Genomic DNA, 19466 nt, shown 5'->3' with positions numbered 1-19466 from the left:
TTAATAGCTAATAATATCAGTCAATACTTACTGGGCACTTGCTGGGGATCAGGGTCTATGCTAAGTGATTAACATGCATCATTTTCTCGTTTACTGTTTACAGTCACCCTGAGGGGTAGACACTGTCCTTTTACAGTTGAAGACATTTAAGTTCAGAGAGATTAAGTAATTTGCACAAGGACGTACATCTAGAAAATTCCAGAACTGAGATTTATACTCAGGTCTATCCGATGCAAAGCCCACTTTCTCAACCACTACGCTACTACCTCCTTAGAAAGATTTCGACCTTGGAAACCTACTGAGGCCTTAGAGAGGCAGAATTTAATTTATGGCAGAGGTTGGCAAACAGTGGCCCTCAGGCCATGTCTATGCCACCGCTTGGTTTTGTAAATAAAGCTTTATTGTAACCCAGCCAAGCTCACTTGTTTATGGATTGTCTATGGCTGTTTTTGCACTAGAATGGCAGAGTTGAGTAGTTGCACCAGGGACCATATGGCCTGCAAAGCCTAAAGTAACTTACTCTCTGACCCTTTACTGAAAATGTTTGCTGACTCCTGCTTTATGACAAGATTGGAACTCCTGTCTGCTATGGAGTATCCATGGAGTGTCGTGATCTTCTCAGCCATGAACTTTCCCCTATGCCATACCTTTCCAGCAAGCATTTATTTGTTCTCATTCAGTGAACATTCTTTCATTCCCTGTATTATTGTCCTCCTTGGTTTCATTTGACCTATTTTCCCTCTCCTGTCATTGTACCTTCTCCAGCCTGTCATCGATGGCTATCGAAATAAGTCCACCTTCTCTGTGAATCGAGGTCCAGATGGCAATCCAAAGACCGTGGGGTACTATCTGGGAACTTGGAGAGGTCAGTCAAAGGCTGTGACTAGTAGAAATAACAAACCAAGGAATGAGAGGAAAGGGAACAGGGCAGAGACCAGCGTCAGTGGGAGTGGAGAGGAGTGGGAATACCGTGGCTCCAAAGGAGAAGGGTAAATGGGAGTCTGGTGCAGAACATGAGCACAGGGTTAATTGTGGATACTTTTTGGTGGCTATCATTATAGTACTAGGAGTCACAACCCTCGCCCTTTCTTCCTCTGAAAGCCATATGCCTGAGACTTAGTAAGCACTTAGTAAATGCTAATGTTGTTCCTGCTGCTCTGTCATCATCATTGTCCTCATCATCATTTTATGCTACTTTCTGTTCTGGGAGCAGTCTCCTCCTTATTAGAGAGTTACCTTCTCTATCTCACATCCCCATATCCCTGAAAACTAGTGCTTTCTGAGATTAAATCTGCCTTAAAAGAATTGGTGAGGGTGGTGAGTGCTGGTAAGGGAAATCAAAGTGGCATATTTCTGAGACTTAATTCCAGTATCCATTCCCAGATTCCATTCCTGAACTTTCTGTTTGCCTATTTTCAATAAATCCACTTGAAGCACCATCATTTTATATTAGTCACACTGTTTAATATCCATATGCCTTAAACTATAGTTCATTAGGGCAGGCACTTGGCTTTTTCCCCCCCGTGTGCTGAATTAAATGAGTATATGATGTCAGTGTCCTATTATTCAGCAACAGAAAAACAAAACCCATTACATTTTATTTCCATCTTAAAATCTGAACAGAAAGCAGACATTGTCATACTGCACATTTGTGGCATGAGAGAAAATATTGCAGACTAGCTCCTTTACGGATAAGCTTCTTAATGGCTAGACCAGGAAACAGGTTTCGTCTGAAAAGTGGCCTTGAGCTTGAATTAGGTACTTTGCTTCTTCATATCTGCATATGCCTCTTTGAAGGAGGGAATTTGAGTTGCCAGACATTTTCTTCTAAATAATCTTTTAGGAAGAATACCATATAAATCAAATTCTTTTTTCTTTCCATAGACGGGAACATCATCTGTGTACGGTCTAACCAGCTGAAAAACATGCCTGAGAAACATAATCAAGTGGCCCAGGTAATAAGGAACAAGGGCGTATTGAAGATGACCCACGGTATTGCAGTCTGTAACGACAGCGCCCCTGACAGTTTAAAAGTAGAGCTGCTTCTAGTGCTACAGGGCAGGAGGGGCTCTATTCTGAAAGCGCACCTCTTAATGTGGAGAGAACATTGCTAGTGTTTCATTTCAGGGAGAGTGGAGAGGAGGAGAGAGAACTCCATCCATTATTGCAAATGTCAAGCATCCAGGAAATTTCCTAGGAGGGAAATGATAGGAAAGAGAGGTACTGATGAGGGCAGAATAGCAAGTGGCAGGTGTCGGAAATATTCGGAAGGCTAGTGTTTTCGGTAAAACAGAATTGAGAAATAAGAGATGTAGGAGTGGTGGTAAGGTCTACATCATGAGGTTGGCCTCTGAGACATTTTTATATCCTTTTTCATGCACCCACTATTGATTGAGTGCCTACCATGTGTCAGGCAGTGTGCTTGGAGCTGGAGATCCAATGGTGACTCAAACAGACATGGTGTCTGCCCTCATGAAACTTTAAAAAAAAAAAGGCAGAAGCCTTACTCATGAGGACTGAACAGGACTCCCAACTGACGCTCTTGTTCCCTGTTAATTCTCATTGGCACCCACCCTCCTAATGATTCAGGTTTCTGACACTTGGGTGGTGCCTTCTGATAGGCCACATCTTGACCTCCAAGATTTCCCTGCTAGGACACATCTCCCTTTGTAGGATCATTCTCCGGAAATCCTACATGGCCCTTCTCAGCTTCTTCTCCCATTCTCTTCAGTGACTATTCTAAACTCTTATTTCTCCTCAAATTTCCTACCCCGTTGCCCCTTCCCCTGCTCTTGGCAGATGACTGTGCTTGGTTTTTCACTGGAGAATGAAGGCCATCAGATCAGAACTCCCTTAGCTGCTTTTCCTACCATCTACCAATTTTGCTGAAATCTTACCCCTCCTTTCCTCATACGTCAGTGAGAGGCAGTAGGTCCTTCCCCTGTCTAAGGCTATCCTTCCTTGAAATACCATCTTCCACTCGTCTCCTCCCTCCCCAGAATCCTTGCTCCTTCATTACATACCCTCTTTGTCCTGTTTCTTTACCTCCTTCCCCCCACCTCTTTCAGCTTTTTCAGTTCATAAACATTAAATATCTCCAATCTTTTAAAAAAATCTGATGGTTCTTGCTTCTGACCCCAACACTCTGTAGAAATTGTAGATGCAGAAGTCATCAATGACCTTCATTTTGCCAAATCCAATGGACGCTTTCTCCCCCTAACTTACTCAACTTTTTTCTGCCTTTGGCACCACTTATTCTTATTTCCCTCCTTGAAACGCTCTCTTTGTTTGGTTTCTGTGATACTATTCTCTGATGGTTTTCCTCCTGTCTGGTTGGCCACTTCTTAGTCTTTCTCATGGGATCTTTTTCTCCTCTCCTTTCTGACTGTAAGTGTTGGTGTCCCCCAGGACTCTGTCCTTGGCTTTCTTTTTTAATATATTTATGGGCGACTGCACCCAACTCTAGCTGATAACTGGAATAACTGCCTATAAATTGACAACTCCTAAACTTATATTTGCATTCCAGCTCCCTCTTGAACTTCAGGAGGTGTGTTTCCAAAAAGCTGCTGAATGTCCTCGCTTAGCTGTCCTGCAGAACTCTTCAAATCAGTATTGCCCTAGATCAAGATTTCTCAACCTCTGCACTATTTTTCTTTTTAAAGATTGGCCCTGAGCTAACGTCTATTGCCGATCTTTTCTTTTTTCTTTTTCTCCCCAAAGCCCCCTACTACCTAGTTGTATGTTCTAGTTGTAGGTCTTTCTAGTTCTGCTATGTGGGACACTGCCTCAGCATGGCTTGATGAACGGTGCTAGTTCCGTGCCCAGGATCCGAACCGGTGAAACCCTGGGCCACTGAAGAGGAGTACACAAACTTAACCACTCGGCCATGGGGCCGGCCCTCTGCACTATTGACATTTTGAATTGGATAATTTTTTGTTGTGTAGCGCTGTTAGGTGCATTGTAAGATGTTTAACAGCATCCCTGGCCTCTACCCGCTAGATAGTATTAGTTATGACAACCAAAAATGTCTCCAGGTGTCTCTTGTAGGGCACAGTCGCCTCCACTTGAGAACCACTGCCCTAAGTTAAACTTATCCTTTTCCCTTTCCAAATGTGCTTCTTTTTTCTCACCCTAGTAAGTAGTAGCACCATGTATTAGAAACATCTAGACTCCTCTGTCTTAATCCCCTCTCCCTCCTCTGCTACATCTAATCAATCTCCAAGCCTGGTCAGTTTTCCTTTCTACAAATACCTTGACCCCACCCTCTTCTCTGTTTCTACCAGCATCATCACCACCACCACTCTAGTCCAAGCTACCATCTTCTCTCACCTCCAAACTGGTCTCACTGATTCCAGCCTCCTGGCTCGGTGTGTTCTCCACACTACAGCCAGAGCTGTCCGTAAAATGCAAATAACTGTATACATGGATACAGTGATGGATGGTAATTAGTCTTTGGGTGGTGAACATGGTGTAGTCTTCACAGAAATTGAAATATAATGATGTACATCTGAAATTTATATAATGTTATAAACCAATGTTACCTCAATTAAAAATGCAAATACAATTATACCACTCTCTTGCTTAAAATTCTACAGTAGTTGCCCAATAGCTTTTAGAATAATGTTTAAATTCCTTTAAAGTGCACTTCCTTTGCGCTTGCAGATCTTCATGATAAGGTCCCTAACTTCATCTTCTGCCACATCCTCACCTGCTTTCCTCTTTCCACTCGTATTGAACCAGAGTTACCCTGCCAGGCTGTCCCACTCCTGCCTGAGGCTGTCCTCTCTCTAGAATGCCCTCAGTCGTCTTCACCTGGCCTCTACTTATGCCCTAAGATTCATTTCAAGCCTCAGATCCTGTAGAAAACCGTATCTGACTGCTCAGTGTGATTAGGGATTCCCAACCTCTGTGCTCCTGCATGTCTCGTTGCATATCTCCTTTTGTAGCACTTGTTACACCGTATTGCATTGTCGTGCATTGGTGCTTCCCACGCTAGCCTGTGGGGGTAGCAGCTGTATATTGTTTAATTTTGTAGACTACCACTTAACACAGGGTCATACACATAGTGGGTGCTCATCAAATGTTTCGTGAATGAATACTTCAGAATATTTACCCAAATTTCTAGCCCTTCCAGCTTCTGTTGGGCATATTTCTGCCCTCCACATCTATCCAGATAAATTCTTTCTCCCTGCAAAATTTGTGCTGGACCTAAGATCCAATCCAGTAGGTCCTTAGATACAGACCAGGAGTCCATTGTAATAATAGTCATGCCATATATGTATTTTTTATATATGTACAATATGTATATATGAGACACTGGGCTGTTCTGTTTTTTTATGCCTTCATGTCCTTTTCTCTGTTACTGGTAGTGACACTCCATTCCATTAAGATGATAGGCTAACCCTGGTCTGCCCCAATTTGAGGTTTAAATATTTATTCTTGAGGCTTGAGTCAAAATGTGAATTTTATGGGAGCTATCAGCCAGAGCACTGAGACCTGAGAAGTGGTCTTTAAATAAAATACTATCAAAGAAATGCAAGTACATAGTTTTAAAAGACAAATATTACTAATAGGTTAGTAAGGAAAAATGGTGCTCCTCTGCCCCACCCCCCTTACTCTTGAGTCTTCCTCCCCAGAAACAGTAGCAATTATTTTAGCGATTTCTTCTGGTGTTCCATATTTCTAAATAGTACATTATTGTGATAGATCTTGATTTATCAAATTTACATGTTATATGTTGACTTCCAGTTACAGCATGTAAGAATTTCTCTCTCTTATTTTGACTCTCCTCCCAAACTACCCTTCCTATTATATCTTTAAAGCACAATTTTTGGTTAAATTAATATTTAGTGTTTATATTGTTGTGGCTGTGTAGATATTCACTCCTGAGCCAGGTAGGTGTACTAAGATTTTATTTTCCTTTATTGTGCAAATTTTGTCTTATATTGTGGAAAATGATGAACATATAGAGAATAGTATAACGTACCCTGTGTACCCATTACCCACCTTCAACAACTATCAATACGTGTCCAGTCTTATTTTATCTATACTCTCACCCACTTTCCACCAACCCCTTCATACAAAATGTAAATACTTCATTGTGAGTTCTAAAAGAAAGGACTTAATTTTTTTTAACATAACTTCATACCATTATCACACGTATAAATAAACATTTATCCCATAATATCATCAAATATCCAGTAAATGTTCAGATTTGACACCGATTTATCTCATAAATGTTTTGATTTTTATAGTTGGTGTGTTCAAATCAGTATTCATACAGGGTATGAACGTTGCCTTTGATTAACCTGTCTCTTTGGTGTCTTTTAATTTGTGAGTACCTCTCCTTCTTAATTTTTTTGGCCCTGGAATTTATGTTTTGAAGAGACTAGTTAGTTTTCCTGTGGAGATTCTCACATTCTGGATTTTGCCAATTGAATCCCCATGGTGTCATTTAACGTTCTTTGTCCTCTGTATTTCCTGTAAACTAGTAGATCTAGAGGCTTGATTAGATTTCAGATTTGATTTTTGGTGAGAATATTTTTAAGCCTCTGTGTCTGATGACCTCTCTTTTGGTGATGTCGCAACTGAGCACTGGGTTCAGGTGTCATCAGCCTGATCTGCTCGTTAAGAAGTTCCCCGTCAGCTTTTCACCTAATGGTGTTGGCAGTCATTGGTGATCGTTGCCTAGATCTGTTATTTCACGCAAGGGTGCAGTGCGGTGGTATTCTATCCTGCCTTCTTCTTCATTTATTAGCTGGAATTCTTCTAAAAATAATGTTTCCTTATCAACTATTTGGTTACCCTGAGGTATTCATTACAAGGACATGGTAAATCCTTGGTTCTTTCAATTTCCTCGAAAGGTGATCAATTAAGTTTGTTTGTTTTGGTATCGTTATGAACTCATGGATTTTTCTTTTTTTTTTGAGGAAGACTATCCCTGAGCTAACATCTGCTGCCAATCCTCCTCTTTTTTTTTTTTTTTTGCTGAGGAAGACTGGTCCTGAGCTAACATCTGTGCCCATCTTCCTCTACTTTATATGTGGGACACCCACCACAGAATGGCTTGCCAAGTGCTGCCATGTCTGCACCTGGGATCTGAACCAGCGAACCCTGGGCCACCAAAGCAGAGCGTGCACACTTAACCGCTGTGCCACCGGGCCAGCCCCAGAACTCACGGATTTTTAACATACTTGATGTGTTTCAGTCTACTGCAGATACTGGGTTTTTTTTTTTTTTTTGGTACTCAAATTCTTCCATTTTCGGCCAACTGGAACCTCTTTAAGTTGCCTCAGAGCCCTAGATGGCCCTGAGAGTTCTGGAATAGTAAGATTTCTAGTATATCTAGTCTGTTTTCTGCCTGAGACCTGGAATCACCCCTTTCTTCAGGGAATCCTTGTCTCTTTTCGTGGGAAATGGTATTTTGAGGCCACAGTATGGGTGCTACAGGTGCTCATTTGTACTGGATGGGTCATATTTCAAAGCCTTTCTAGTGGACAGAGCTAGGGAAATTTTTCTTTTTAAAGAAAATGTATCGTGAGTTCATAGTGATATATCCAAATCAAATTTAGAATAACAGAGTTTTTACTTAAATCCTGTGATTTTATATTTTTATCTCTTGTCTCTTACAATGAAAATTTTCGTCCTGACAACATTAATGTGTAATTACTTATTTTATCATTTTATATATGTGTATATATATAATAATTTCAGAACAACAGTATCAGCATTATTACTAACAAGTGATTACTGAAAAGAGCTCAGGATTTGTGTCTTTCTCTTTGTCAAATTATTGTGCCTCTTGAAATAATTCCTCTCTTTGTAGGTAAGCCACTAATTTGATACTTGATACACAGGTTTTTTCTTTTTTTCATTTTGCTTGCTTTCAAATTGTAGGGATTGATTTTTTTCTTCTTCATTTTGATTAAATTTTGTTTTATAATTTGGTAAAATACTTACATGGTTCCAAAGTCAAATCTACAAAAGAAGGGTACATTTAGAGAGGTCTGGCTTTCACCTCTGTCCCCTTTACCCTGTTCCCTCCCTCCTTTTATGGGTAGCAATTTTTGTTTTTGCTTATTTTAAAATATGGAAAGTTGTTTTTTCCCCACTTTTCTTAGCTAAAAGGTAGCTTGACATGGACTCTGTTCTGCACCTTGTTTTTTTCAGATAATGATCTACTTCATTTTTTGCAGCTGCATAGTCCTTTATGGTGTGATGGGTTTTACAACTCTGTTTTTATTGGCATGAATAATTACCTCATTTTTCCACTGGCTTAGTTTTCTATGAACCTGTTGCTAATTTTTTTCCCAAGTGCTGTAAGAGCTCTGTCAGACATTCGTCAGTATTCTCTATATGCGCAAAAGCTTGAGTTTCGTTTTTTCCCTGAAGACCTTGTTTTTGGAGTCTCCCATCGTAGGCTCCCGGGGCCTTCTGTGTGACTGTTATCCTGGGACTCCTTTTGCTGCTCTCTCATCTTGTCTCCCCTGTTTCTTAGATCCTCTGTCTTCCTTTTTCTGGAAGACACCCTCAGTGGCTGGAGTACGACCTCCATTAGCTTCCCGAGGAAGGGTGCCTAGGAGGTAAAGTTTTAGTCTTTGCATATCTATAAATGTCTTTTTTCTTTCCTGACACATGACTGAGACTTCTTCTAGATTTCAAATTCTAGGTTTGAATCATTTGCTTCTATAAATTTGAAGACATGGTTTCCTTGTCATCTGGCCGCCGATGTTGTTGTACAAATCTAAACGCTACCTTCAGTCCTGATCCTTTGTAGACAGTCTCCCCCCTCTTTTTTTCTCTAGAAGCTTTTAGGGAATCTCTAGATCCTTGAAACTTCATGACCATGTGTGGCTTTTGTCTTTATTCATTGTGGTGGATACTTTCTAAACCTTGTCAATCTGGCAACGAATACTTTCAGATGTGGGAAGTTTTCCCACCTTATTTCTTACCTCCTTCCCTTCGTATTCTTTATTCTCTCTATACCTGTTATTATGTGGATTTTGGACTTCATGGATTGATTCTATAATCTGTTACTCGTTTGTCTCCTGTTTTCCATCTCTTTGCCTTTTTGTTCTCCTTTTTGTGGAATTTTCTTGACATAAATACCAATGTCTTTATAGAATTTTTTTTCTACTATCATACCTTTAATTTTCAAAAGATATTTCTTTCTTTTTTTTTTAAAGATTGGCACCTGAGCTAACATCTGTTGCCAATCTTCCTTTTTTTCTTCTTCTTCTTCTCCTCCCCAAAGCCCCCCAGTACATAGTTGTGTATTCTAGTCGTAGGTCCTTCTGTCCTTCTGGTTGTGCTGTGTTGGACGCTGCCTCAGCATGGCTTGATGAGTAATACTAGGTCCGTGCCCAGGATCTGAACCAGTGAAACCCTGGGCTGCCAAAGCGGAGTGCGTGAACTTTACCACTTGGCCACGGGGCCAGCCCTCAAAAGATATTTCTTGTTCTCTGATTGTTCCTTTTGTTGAACAGCTTGGTTTTTTTAATTAGTTATATAATTTAGTAATGTAGTATATATATGTATAAATAGAAATATATATATTTCTGTTCTTTGAATTGCTTGTTTCCTTCAGGAATTTTTTCCTGTTTGTTTTGGGCATTGTCTTTCACCATGGAGGCTTTAATCAAACAGCTGGTGTTACTCGGCTGACTGTTCCTATTTAAGAGTGAGGCCTTGGGGCAGGCTCCGTGGCCGAGTGGTTAAGTTCGCGCACTCCGCTGCGGCGGCCCAGGGTTCAGATCCTGGGCATAGACATGGCACTGCTCGTCAGGCCACATTGAGGCGGCGTCCCACATCCCACAACTAGAAGGACCTGCAACTAGGATGTACAACTGTGTACAGGGGGGGTGTGGGGAGATAAAGCAGAAAAAAAAAAAATTGGCAACAGTTAGCCCAGGTGCCAATCCTTAAAAAAAAAAGGAAAATTGGCAACAGTTGTTAGCCCAGGTGCCAATCTTTAAAAAAAAAGAATGAGGCCTTAAAAAACTGATTGGCAGTTCAGCTTGAGTGGGTTTGTTGATTCTTGCTGCTTCACTGCTGGTGATTGTGTAGGGGGGGGTCCCTCATGTGTCTATCTTGAGACAGCTTTTCTCTGGGGCTATTCAGTTTCTTGAGAGAATCATCTCCAAGTTTCCTTGCTGGCTTCTGGCCTTCTAGAATTGGGATGTGGAAAGCAGGGGTGGGTTTCCACCATTAAGAATGCAGATTTACATAGAATCTTTCTGTTTCTACCCCTCCATCACTACTGCTGTGCCTGGTATCTCTAAATTCAGAGCTTTTGTGAGTCATTTTCTCCTGAGAAAAAAATCTCCAGTCTCCTGCTAGAGGAAGATGGACATTCTTGGTAGGATGAGGATGCTTACCAGTTTTGTCTTCAGACTTTCCACCAGGCCCTGTACTTTACTTCATCTCTGCCTCCTGCACTACCTTGCACCTTCAAGTTTGAGTCTTCCCAGGGTTATGTCAGGCCTTACATCTCATCAGGTCCCCATTTGGAGGCAGTCCAGGTGTAGCTGCTTTTATCTTCCTAAGTCAGTTGTCACTCTAATCTGCTTTCCATCTTCTACGACTTCATTGAGTTTGCTGTTGTTGTGTTCTCTTCTATGATCTTAGTTCTTTCTTTCATTTATTCATTCAACAAGTACTATTGAGTACCTACAAGTGCCAGGCATTATCCTAGTGCTTAGGATATAAGGAGGAAGAAAATAGGCCTTCCCTTGTGGAACTTACATTTTAGTGGAGTAGGGGGAGACAGATTAAAAAAAGGTGAATTATATGGTATGTCAGAAGGTGATAAGTGCAGCTATGGTCTGAATGTTTGTCCCCAAATTTGATATATTGAGATCCTAACCCCCAAGGTGATAGTGTCAGGAAGTGGGGCCTTTGGGAGGTGATTATGTTATGAGGGTGGAGCCCCCTCATGATTAGGATTAGTGCCCTTATAAAAGGGACCCCAGAGAGCTAGTTTATCCCTTCTGCCATGTGAGGTTAAAGTGGAAAGATGGCCATCAATGAGGAAGCAGGCTTTCGCAAGACACCGAATCTGCTGGCATCTTGATCTTGGACTTCCCAGCCTCCAGAACTGTGAGAAACAAATTTTCTGTTTATAAGCCACCCAGTTTATGGTATTTTTGTTATAGCAGCCCAGTTGGACTAAGACAAGTGCCATGGGAAAAATAGAGCAGGATAAGGAGGATAAGAAGTTCTAGGGTTGGGGGAAATGTAGGTTGTAATTTTAAGTGGGGTCAAGGTAGGCTTCGTTGAGAAGGTGATATTTGAATAAAGCTGTGGTTCTCAACTGGAGGCAGTTTTGCCCTGCAGGGGACATTTGGCAATGTCTGGAGACAGTTTTGGTTGTCACCACTGGGGCATGGTTGGACTGTGCTACTGGCATCTATCTAGTGGGTGAAGGACAGGGATGCTGTTAAGCATCCTATGGTGTACAGGACAGCCCCCCACAACAGAGAATTATCTGGCCCCAAATCTCAATAATGCCGAGTTTGAGAAACCTTAGAATTAAGACTTAAAGGAAGTGATGGTGTGAGCCATGCAGAGGTCTGAGGCAAGAGCATTCTAAGAAAGAGAACGGCCATGGCAAAGGCCCTTAGATGGGAGTGTGGCAGGCTTTTTGGAGGAAGTGAAAGTAGGCCCAGAAGAGTAGATGAGGTAAGATGGTTACTGGGGGCCAGGTCGTGTAGTGCCTCAGGGGTCATTGTAAGGACTTTGGCTTTTATTCTGAGCCATTGGAGGTTTTGATGGGGGGAGTGTCATGCCATGATTGAGGTTTTTAGCAGGATCACTCTGGCTGTTGTATTGTGTATGGATTAGTGGGGGGAAGGGTAGAAGCAGGAGAGACCAGTTAGGAGTCTGTTGCAGTGTCCCGGTGAGAGGTGATACAGACCAGTGGTAGTAGCAGTGGAGGTGGATATATCTCAAAGATAGAACAGGATTTCCTGATGGATTAAATGAGAGCTATAAGAGAAAGGGAGGAGTAAAAAATGCCTCTAGGTTTTTGAGGGGAGCAAATGGAACAATGGCATTACTGTCAACTGAGATGGGAAAGACTGTGGTAGAGCAGATTTGGAGGGGAGATTAGTAGCTCAGTTTTGGAATGGTGCATTTGAGATACCTATTAGACATCTGAGTGGCTATGTTAAATCAGTAGTTGGACATATTAGTGTGGGGCTTAGGAGTTAGAAATCTGGGAGTTGTTGACATGTAGCTGTTATTTAAAATCACAAGACTGGAAGAGATCACTGAGGGAGTGAGAGTAGATAGGAAAGAGAAGAGGAACACGGACCTTACCCAGGGGTACTCCCATTTTAAGAGGTCTGGGAGGAGAGGGGAGCCAGTAAAGGAGACTGAGAAGGAGCAGCCAGTGAGGTCAGAGGACCAGGAGAGTATGGGGTCCCGGAAGACAAATGAAAACAGTGAACCGAGGCTGTGCCAAATGCTGCTGATAGGTCAAGTGAGATGAGGACTGAGAATTGACCATTGAGCTGCGTAGCAAGGAGATCAGTGGTGACCTTAATGTGAACTGTGGAGTGGAGTGGTGGGGACCCGATTGGAGAGGTGAATAGAAGGAGAGGAATGGGAGGCAGTGAATACATGCAATTCTTTTGCAGAGTTTTGCCACAAAGAGGAGCAGAGAAATAGAACAGTGGCTGGTGAGGAAAGGAGTCAAGAAGGTTCCCTTTCTTTTTAAAGGTGGGAGAGTAAGAGCATGTTTATATAGTGATGGGTGATGGGACTCATCCAGTAGTGAGGGAGGAAAATGATGGTGCAGGAGACGGAGAAGGGAGAATTGGCAGAGGAGTGAGCTTAAATAAGCTTATGTCTTTTTTATTCCTTTATTTCATTTTAGTGGGATTTTTTGGAGGAATGTTCTGTTATTTTAACCAGAAGCTTTCTTCGCTCTTTTTTTAAAATTTATTTTTATTGAAATATAATTGATATATAGCACTGTATAAGTTTAAGGTGTGCAACATGTTGATTAGATAAATTTATATATTGCAATATGATTACACGCTCCTTCACTCTTAATACTTAGGGATTCCTATATAATAAGAGTTTCAGTCTCTGTTTTATAAATGAAGAGGCTCATACAGTAGAGAGTGTGTATTTCATGTTTACTTACTCATTATCTACTAGGTCAGACTCAATTTTTCAACTTCCCGTCCTTCCAGGACCTCAATGACATTTGAATCTTGCTTCCAAAATACATTCCTTTCCAACCAGCCAGTAAACAACAGTTGAACTAGTCTTTCTTTAAATCACCAACCTCAAAATTTGAAAAGTATGTTCAATATAGTTAAGCATATCTTGTATTGCATTTATATGAAATTATAGCAGAATTGATCAAGTGCAGCCTTAATTGATTTTACCCTCTCGGGCAGCACTGTTTTTTTTTTTTTTGGTATAACTCCCCCTTCCACGTGTAATTTTGGATTTGTTTGAAAACACGGTGGACCTAGAACACGTGTATTATAAAAACAAAAGAACCTGGTAAATCAGACAGTGTGTCCTGTTGTGATAGCAACTGGCTTGTGTTTGAAAAGTTTGGCTTTAAGGATTTTTGGTATTTCAACAACTAAATCAGGATTGCATTTGACTTGTATTCACCAGGAGGAAATGAAGGATCTAACTAAGCTGTGGTGTAGTTGGCATCTGGTTATATGAAGAAATAGAGAAATGATGGGCTTACATTAGGAAGTTATAAGAAAGAATGGAATCATATCAGCTTAGTAGTATATTAGGAGGTGCTGTCAGGAGGAATTCCCAGAAATAGATTATTGTATTCTGTATTATATATAGAATAATCTGAGATTCTTCATACAAATAAAATACCTTTCCTGTTCATTCATTCATACCTTTCTTTCAGCAGTAATCATCAAGCACCTGTTATGTGCCAGACTAAGGATACAACTCTAAGCCTTCATGGAGCTTATTGTGTGGAATACAATGCATAGTATCCGTCTGTCAGGTCACAGGACAGGGATCATGTTTCTTATACAGTCATGTGCCATATAATGATGTTTCTCTCAAGGATGGGCCACATATATGACAGTGGTGTCATTAGATTAGTACTATATAGCCTAGGGCTGCCACAGACAAAATGCCACAGACTGGGCGGCAGAAATTTATTTCCTCACAGTCTGGAGGCTAGAAGGCCAAGATCAGGGTGTCAGTAGGCTTGGTTTCTTCTGAGGCTTCTCATCTTGGCTGGATACGGCCATCTTCTCACCGTGTCCTTACATGGTCTTTCCTCTGTGCGTGAGTGCATCCCTGGTGTCTCTCATGTATCTGAATTTCCTCTAATAAGGGCACCAGTCAGATTGGATTAGGGCCCACCCTAAAGGCCTCATTTTAACTCAATCACCTCTTTAAAGGCCCTATTTCCAAATAGTCCCATTCTGAGGTACTAGGGGTTAGGACTTCAACATAGGAATTTTAGGGGGACTCAACTCAGCCCAGAACACTCTACCCTCTGGACCCCCCAAATTCATATTCTTCTCACATCCAAAATACATTCACTCCCATCTCAACAGCCCCACAGTCTTAACTCATCCCAGCATCAACTCTAAGTCCCAAATCTCATCTAAATGTCATGTGAATCAAGTATGGATGCACTCAAGGTATAATTCATCCTGAGGCAAAATTCCTCTCCAGCTGTGAGCCTGTGAAAGCAGACAGGTTATCCGCTTCCAAAATACAAGGGTTGGACAGGCATAGGCTAGACATTCCCATTCCAAAAGGGAGAAATCGGAAAGAAGAAAAAGTATCACAGGTCCCGAGTGAGTCTGAAACCTAGCAGGGCAATTTCCGTTAGATTTTAAGGCTCGAGAATAATCCTCTTTGGCTCGACGCTCTGTCCTTCCAGCCTCCCAGTGTGGTGGGCCCACTGGGGTGGCAGCCCCACCCCCGAGGCCCTGGGCGTAGGCAGCCTGGCCCACTGAAACCAAGGAGACAGCCTTGCCCCCACCTCCCCCAGCCTGGGGCCTGGCCCCTCTGGGCCTGCAGTGGCAGCAGCAGCCCTGTTGAGCTCTGAATCACCTTTGGAGTTCTCTTTCCCTTTTCTTGAAGGATAACACCTGTTCACAGTCCTGTGGAATCCCAGAAGTCCAATAGCCTTGCTTGCTTCATTTCATCTTGTATCTGTTGCTTTTAATCTAAGCTGACAGTATTTCTGCTGATAGAACCCCATCTCTATTCCTGGCTTCTACCCAGATGGCTGATTAGATCCGTGAGTCACACCTATAATTTCTTTATCAAAAAGATTATCCTGGGGCCTGCCCGGTGGCACTGCCTTTAAGTGCACACAGTTCTTTGGTGGCCTGGAGTTTGCTGGTTAGGATCCCAGGTGCGGACATGGCACCACTTGGCAAGCTATGCTGTGGTAGGCATCCCATGTATAAAGTAGAGGAAGATGGGCACGGATATTAGCTCAGGGCCAGTCTTCCTCAGCGAAAAAAAAGGAGGATTGGCAGCAGATCTTAGCTCAGGGCTAATCTTCCTAAAAAACAAAAAAAAAAGGATTATCCAGCCATAACCTTTGTGTTATCTGCTGAGTTTGCTTTCATGTTTTGTTATATGGACCGGCTGAGATTTTTCCAAATCTTCAAGTTCTGGTGCCTTTTTGCTTAACAGTTCCTTCTTCAATGTATCTCTCTCCTCTTGCATTTTACTATATGCAGCAAGAAGAAACCAGGCCACACCTTCAACACTTTACTTAGAAGTCTCCTCAGGTAAATATCCAAGTTCCTTGCCACATCATAACAAAAATTGACTTTTCTCCAGTTTCTAATAATAGGCACCTCATTTCTTTCTGAGATCTCACCAGAATCACCTTTAACATCCTTAATCCTATCAACAATATCTTCAAGGCAATCTAGGCTTTTTTTTCTAACATGCACCTCAAAACTCTTCCAGCCTCTACCCATTCCTAGTTCCAAAGCCCCTTTCATATTTTTAGTTATTTGTTACATCAGCATCTCACTTCTTGGTACCAAAATCTGTAGTTAGTCTGCTAGGACTGCCATAAATAAAGTACCATGGACTGGATGGCTTAAACAACAGAAATTTATTTTCTCACAGTTCGGGAGGCTAGACGTCCAAGATCAAGATATGGCAAGTTTGGGGCCAGCCCCGTGGCTGAGTGGTTAAGTTCTCTCCCTCCGCTTTGGCGGCTCAGGTTTTTGCCAGTTCGGATCCTGGGCGCGGACTTGGCAGTGCTCCTCAAGCCATGCTGAGGCAGCATCCCACATGCCACAACTAGAAGGACCCACAACTAAAAATATACAACTATGTCCCAGGGGGCTTTGGGGAGAAAAAGGAAAAATAAAATCTTTAAAAAAAATGATATGACAAGTTTGGTTTCTTCTGAGGCCTCTTTCTTTGGCTTGTAGATAGCTATCTTCTCACTGTGTCTTCACGTGATCTTTCCTCTATGTGTGCATCCGTGGTGTCTCTGTGTGTCCAAATTTCATTTCCTTAAAAGGATGCCAGTCTGGGGCCGGCCCGGTGGCGCAGCGGTTAAGTTTGCACATTCCGCTTCAGCGGCCCGGGGTTCGCTGGTTCAGATCCCGGGTGCAGACATGGCACTGCTTGGCAAGCCATGCTGTGGTAGGCATCCCATGTATAAAGCAGAGGAAGATGGGCATGGATGTTAGCTCAGGGCCAGTCTTGCTCAGCAAAAAGAGGAGGATTGGTGGCAGAGGTTAGCTCAGGGCTAATCTTCCTCAAAAAAAAAGGACGCCAGTCAGATTGGATTAGGGCCTACTCTAAGGACCTCATTTTAACTTATCATCTCTTTAAAGACTTTGTCTCCAAGTACAGTCACATTCTGAGGTACTGGGGGGGTGGTTAAGGCTTCAACATATGAATTTGGGGGGGATACAATTCAGCCCATAACAGTGACCCAGCATGAGTAATCAGCTGTGGAACTTGTTAGCTTTGCCTGTGTAATAATACTGTTTTCTTCCTAGTACTACGAAGTATTCCTTCGACAGTCCCCATTGGAGCCCTGCCTTCTGTTTCATGAAGGTGGATACTGGCGTGAGCTCACAGTCCGCACCAATAGCCAAGGGCACACAATGGCCATCATCACTTTCCATCCCCAGAAATTAACACAGGTGAGACTCACAGCATGATAAGGGGACGCTTCTGTCTCAGCCTTTACTGTTTCTATGCTGCAGTTGGTTTGTGGAAGTCTAAGGGCATATAGCAGAAACGACACATCCACAGAATATTTGTGTGGGTCAGGAAGAGGGGTTGGGAGTGAGGAGGAGGAGATGGCAAGGATACTCTAACTGTGCTGTTGGCGTAATCAAACCAGAGACTGTTAATTATCATGTGAGGCCCTAAGTATTTGCACAAGAACTTTGCCCATGGAAGATAGTAAGTGCTGTATTGAATCTGAAAGCCAATTCAATAGAGACTAGCATATAGTCAGAATTCCTTAACCCAAATAATACTTTACATTTCTAATGCGCTTAGAGCTTTCAAACATTCTCATATTAAAACATTACTACACGTAGGTGATCATTTCTACCAACTTGTGAAGTAGGCAAGAGGAGAGGTATTGTCACCCTCATTTCATAGATGAGCAAATGGAAGCAGAGAAGTACCCAAGGTCAAACAGCAAGTAAACAGCCAAGCTGGGGTTTGAACCCTGGTCATTGATTCCTGGCCTTTTCACTCTACAGCTCCAACATAGTTTATTGCGATAGATCCTTGTGTAAAGCTAATGGTTAGGCTCTCTGTAGTGATGTAAGAATTTTAGATGTTCTGAACTCGAAGACAGGAGTTAGTTACCATGCTCATTCTCTTCCGTGCCCTCTCTTTCCTTTCTCCTAGGACTCATGTCCTCTGATGTGGTGTTTGCATGGGTGGTTGGGATGTTTGAAGTGAAGTATGAAGGGAATTAAAAGGTTATTGCTTGTTCATGATGGGACAAAAGCTTAGTTTAGCCCCTTGTTTACAACAAGAATAACTTGCACACTTTCTTTAGAGAACTATTAAAGAGGCTCAAACTAGAGAAAGTGTCATGTCTGTCGTATAGGATTTGTCAAAAGCCGATAAGCAAAGCAATGCTTCTACTGAGAGGTGAAAATAGCTTATCTTTTTGTCCTATAGAATATTGCTTTGTGTTGTGTTATTTATAATAGGATTTGAGAAATGTGCCTTCTTGTCTGACTTCTGCAGGCCTGATTACTGTAGAGCTTGGAGAGAAAATTGATGAGAGGTGAGTCTTTGCTTGACTCCTGATTTTGTGGTCTGGGCAGGAGGAGCTCTGTGTTCAGAAGGAGACTGTAAAGGAGTTTTTCACCAAAGGGCCAGGAGCAGTCTGTGACTTGACATCACTTTACTTCCAGGAAAGGTAAATCTGGGACAGCCAAACAGCAAGCAAGAGGCTGATGGCTTGCTGTTGTCTGGGTTGTGGGTTACTGAGGTAGGGCTGCTGATTGCAGAGGATCTGGGCTAAGTGGTACTAGACCTTGTACACCAGCCAGGTCTGGGAACCCAAGCTGTAAATGAGAGTGTCTGCTTATGCTTCCATTCCCTGAGAGGGGACCTCCTACAGAGCTCTCAGGGCCGTGCCATGGAGGCTGTATCTTCTAGCTGAGATGCTGGGACCTCCTACTCCAACCATCTACTAGAGATAGAGTGGACTGCCATTACAAGATACTTTCTTCTTTTATTCTTCTCCAGCACTATGACCCGTTGCAGTCATCAGCAATCCCCTTACCAACTCCTATTTGGGGAACCCCACATCTTTGAAGATCTCTTGGGCTTGAAGATCCGCATCTCTCCAGATGCCTTTTTCCAGATTAACACTTCTGGTGCAGAGATGCTGTATCAGACCGTGGGGGAGCTGAGTGGAGTGAACTCTAACACCATCCTCCTTGACATCTGCTGTGGAACTGGCAAGTGGCAGCCCAGGGCAGAATCTATATGCTGCTTAGTTCCCAAACCCCATCCACCCAGGCCCTGGGGCCCTTGCAGCTGAAATGGGAAGGTAGTGGTTGTGGTACAGGCATAACCTCATTGGTTAACCCTCCTCTTATTCTCTCTTACTTCCCTAGGTGTGATTGGCCTGTCTCTGGCTCAGTATACCTCCCAGGTCCTTGGGATTGAGTTGGTGGAGCAGGCAGTGGAGGATGCCAGGTGGACTGCAGCCTTCAATGGTACACTGCTCACAGTCTGGGGAGAAATGAAGAGCTGCGCTTGTTTCTGTGCTATGGAAATGGTTGTATGGGAAAGGGAAGCTACTGTTTCCATGACCTCTGGGCAGGAAGGGAGGATGTTCTGGAGTGGTCAGAGTTGGGTCCTGATGGTTTTCTGAAGAGGTCCCAATAGCTAGTCTTTTTTTCTATCCAGAATAAGAGCCCAAGGGAAGGAACAAGCCTAGCTTGATAGGAAGGGAACTTGACAAAACTTTGGATAATATAGAA

The 19466-nt window shown here is 42.6% G+C and overlaps 1 protein-coding gene across 19 annotated transcripts in view; it reads left to right on the top strand.

Moving 5' to 3' along the window:
- Positions 1-19466, top strand: part of TRMT2B (tRNA methyltransferase 2 homolog B) — a 136135-nt gene that overhangs the window by 7105 nt on the left and 109564 nt on the right. For all 19 annotated transcript variants that reach the window (XR_011434929.1, XR_002805571.2, XM_023634393.2 and 16 more), the window contains 6 exons: positions 766-865; positions 1885-1955; positions 16998-17144; positions 18297-18391; positions 18724-18938; positions 19098-19199. Coding sequence is in view for 17 of the 19 variants with exons in the window: in XM_023634393.2 (XP_023490161.1) it covers positions 766-865; positions 1885-1955; positions 16998-17144; positions 18297-18391; positions 18724-18938; positions 19098-19199 (730 nt within the window). In the remaining 2 variants the exon portion in view is untranslated. The remainder of the gene's footprint in view (positions 1-765; positions 866-1884; positions 1956-16997; positions 17145-18296; positions 18392-18723; positions 18939-19097; positions 19200-19466) is intronic.

Source organism: Equus caballus, chromosome X (genome assembly GCF_041296265.1).
Source record: "Equus caballus isolate H_3958 breed thoroughbred chromosome X, TB-T2T, whole genome shotgun sequence".
In the NCBI taxonomy this organism is placed as follows: Eukaryota; Metazoa; Chordata; class Mammalia; order Perissodactyla; family Equidae; genus Equus; species Equus caballus.
This window is presented reverse-complemented; position numbering and strand designations above follow the sequence as displayed.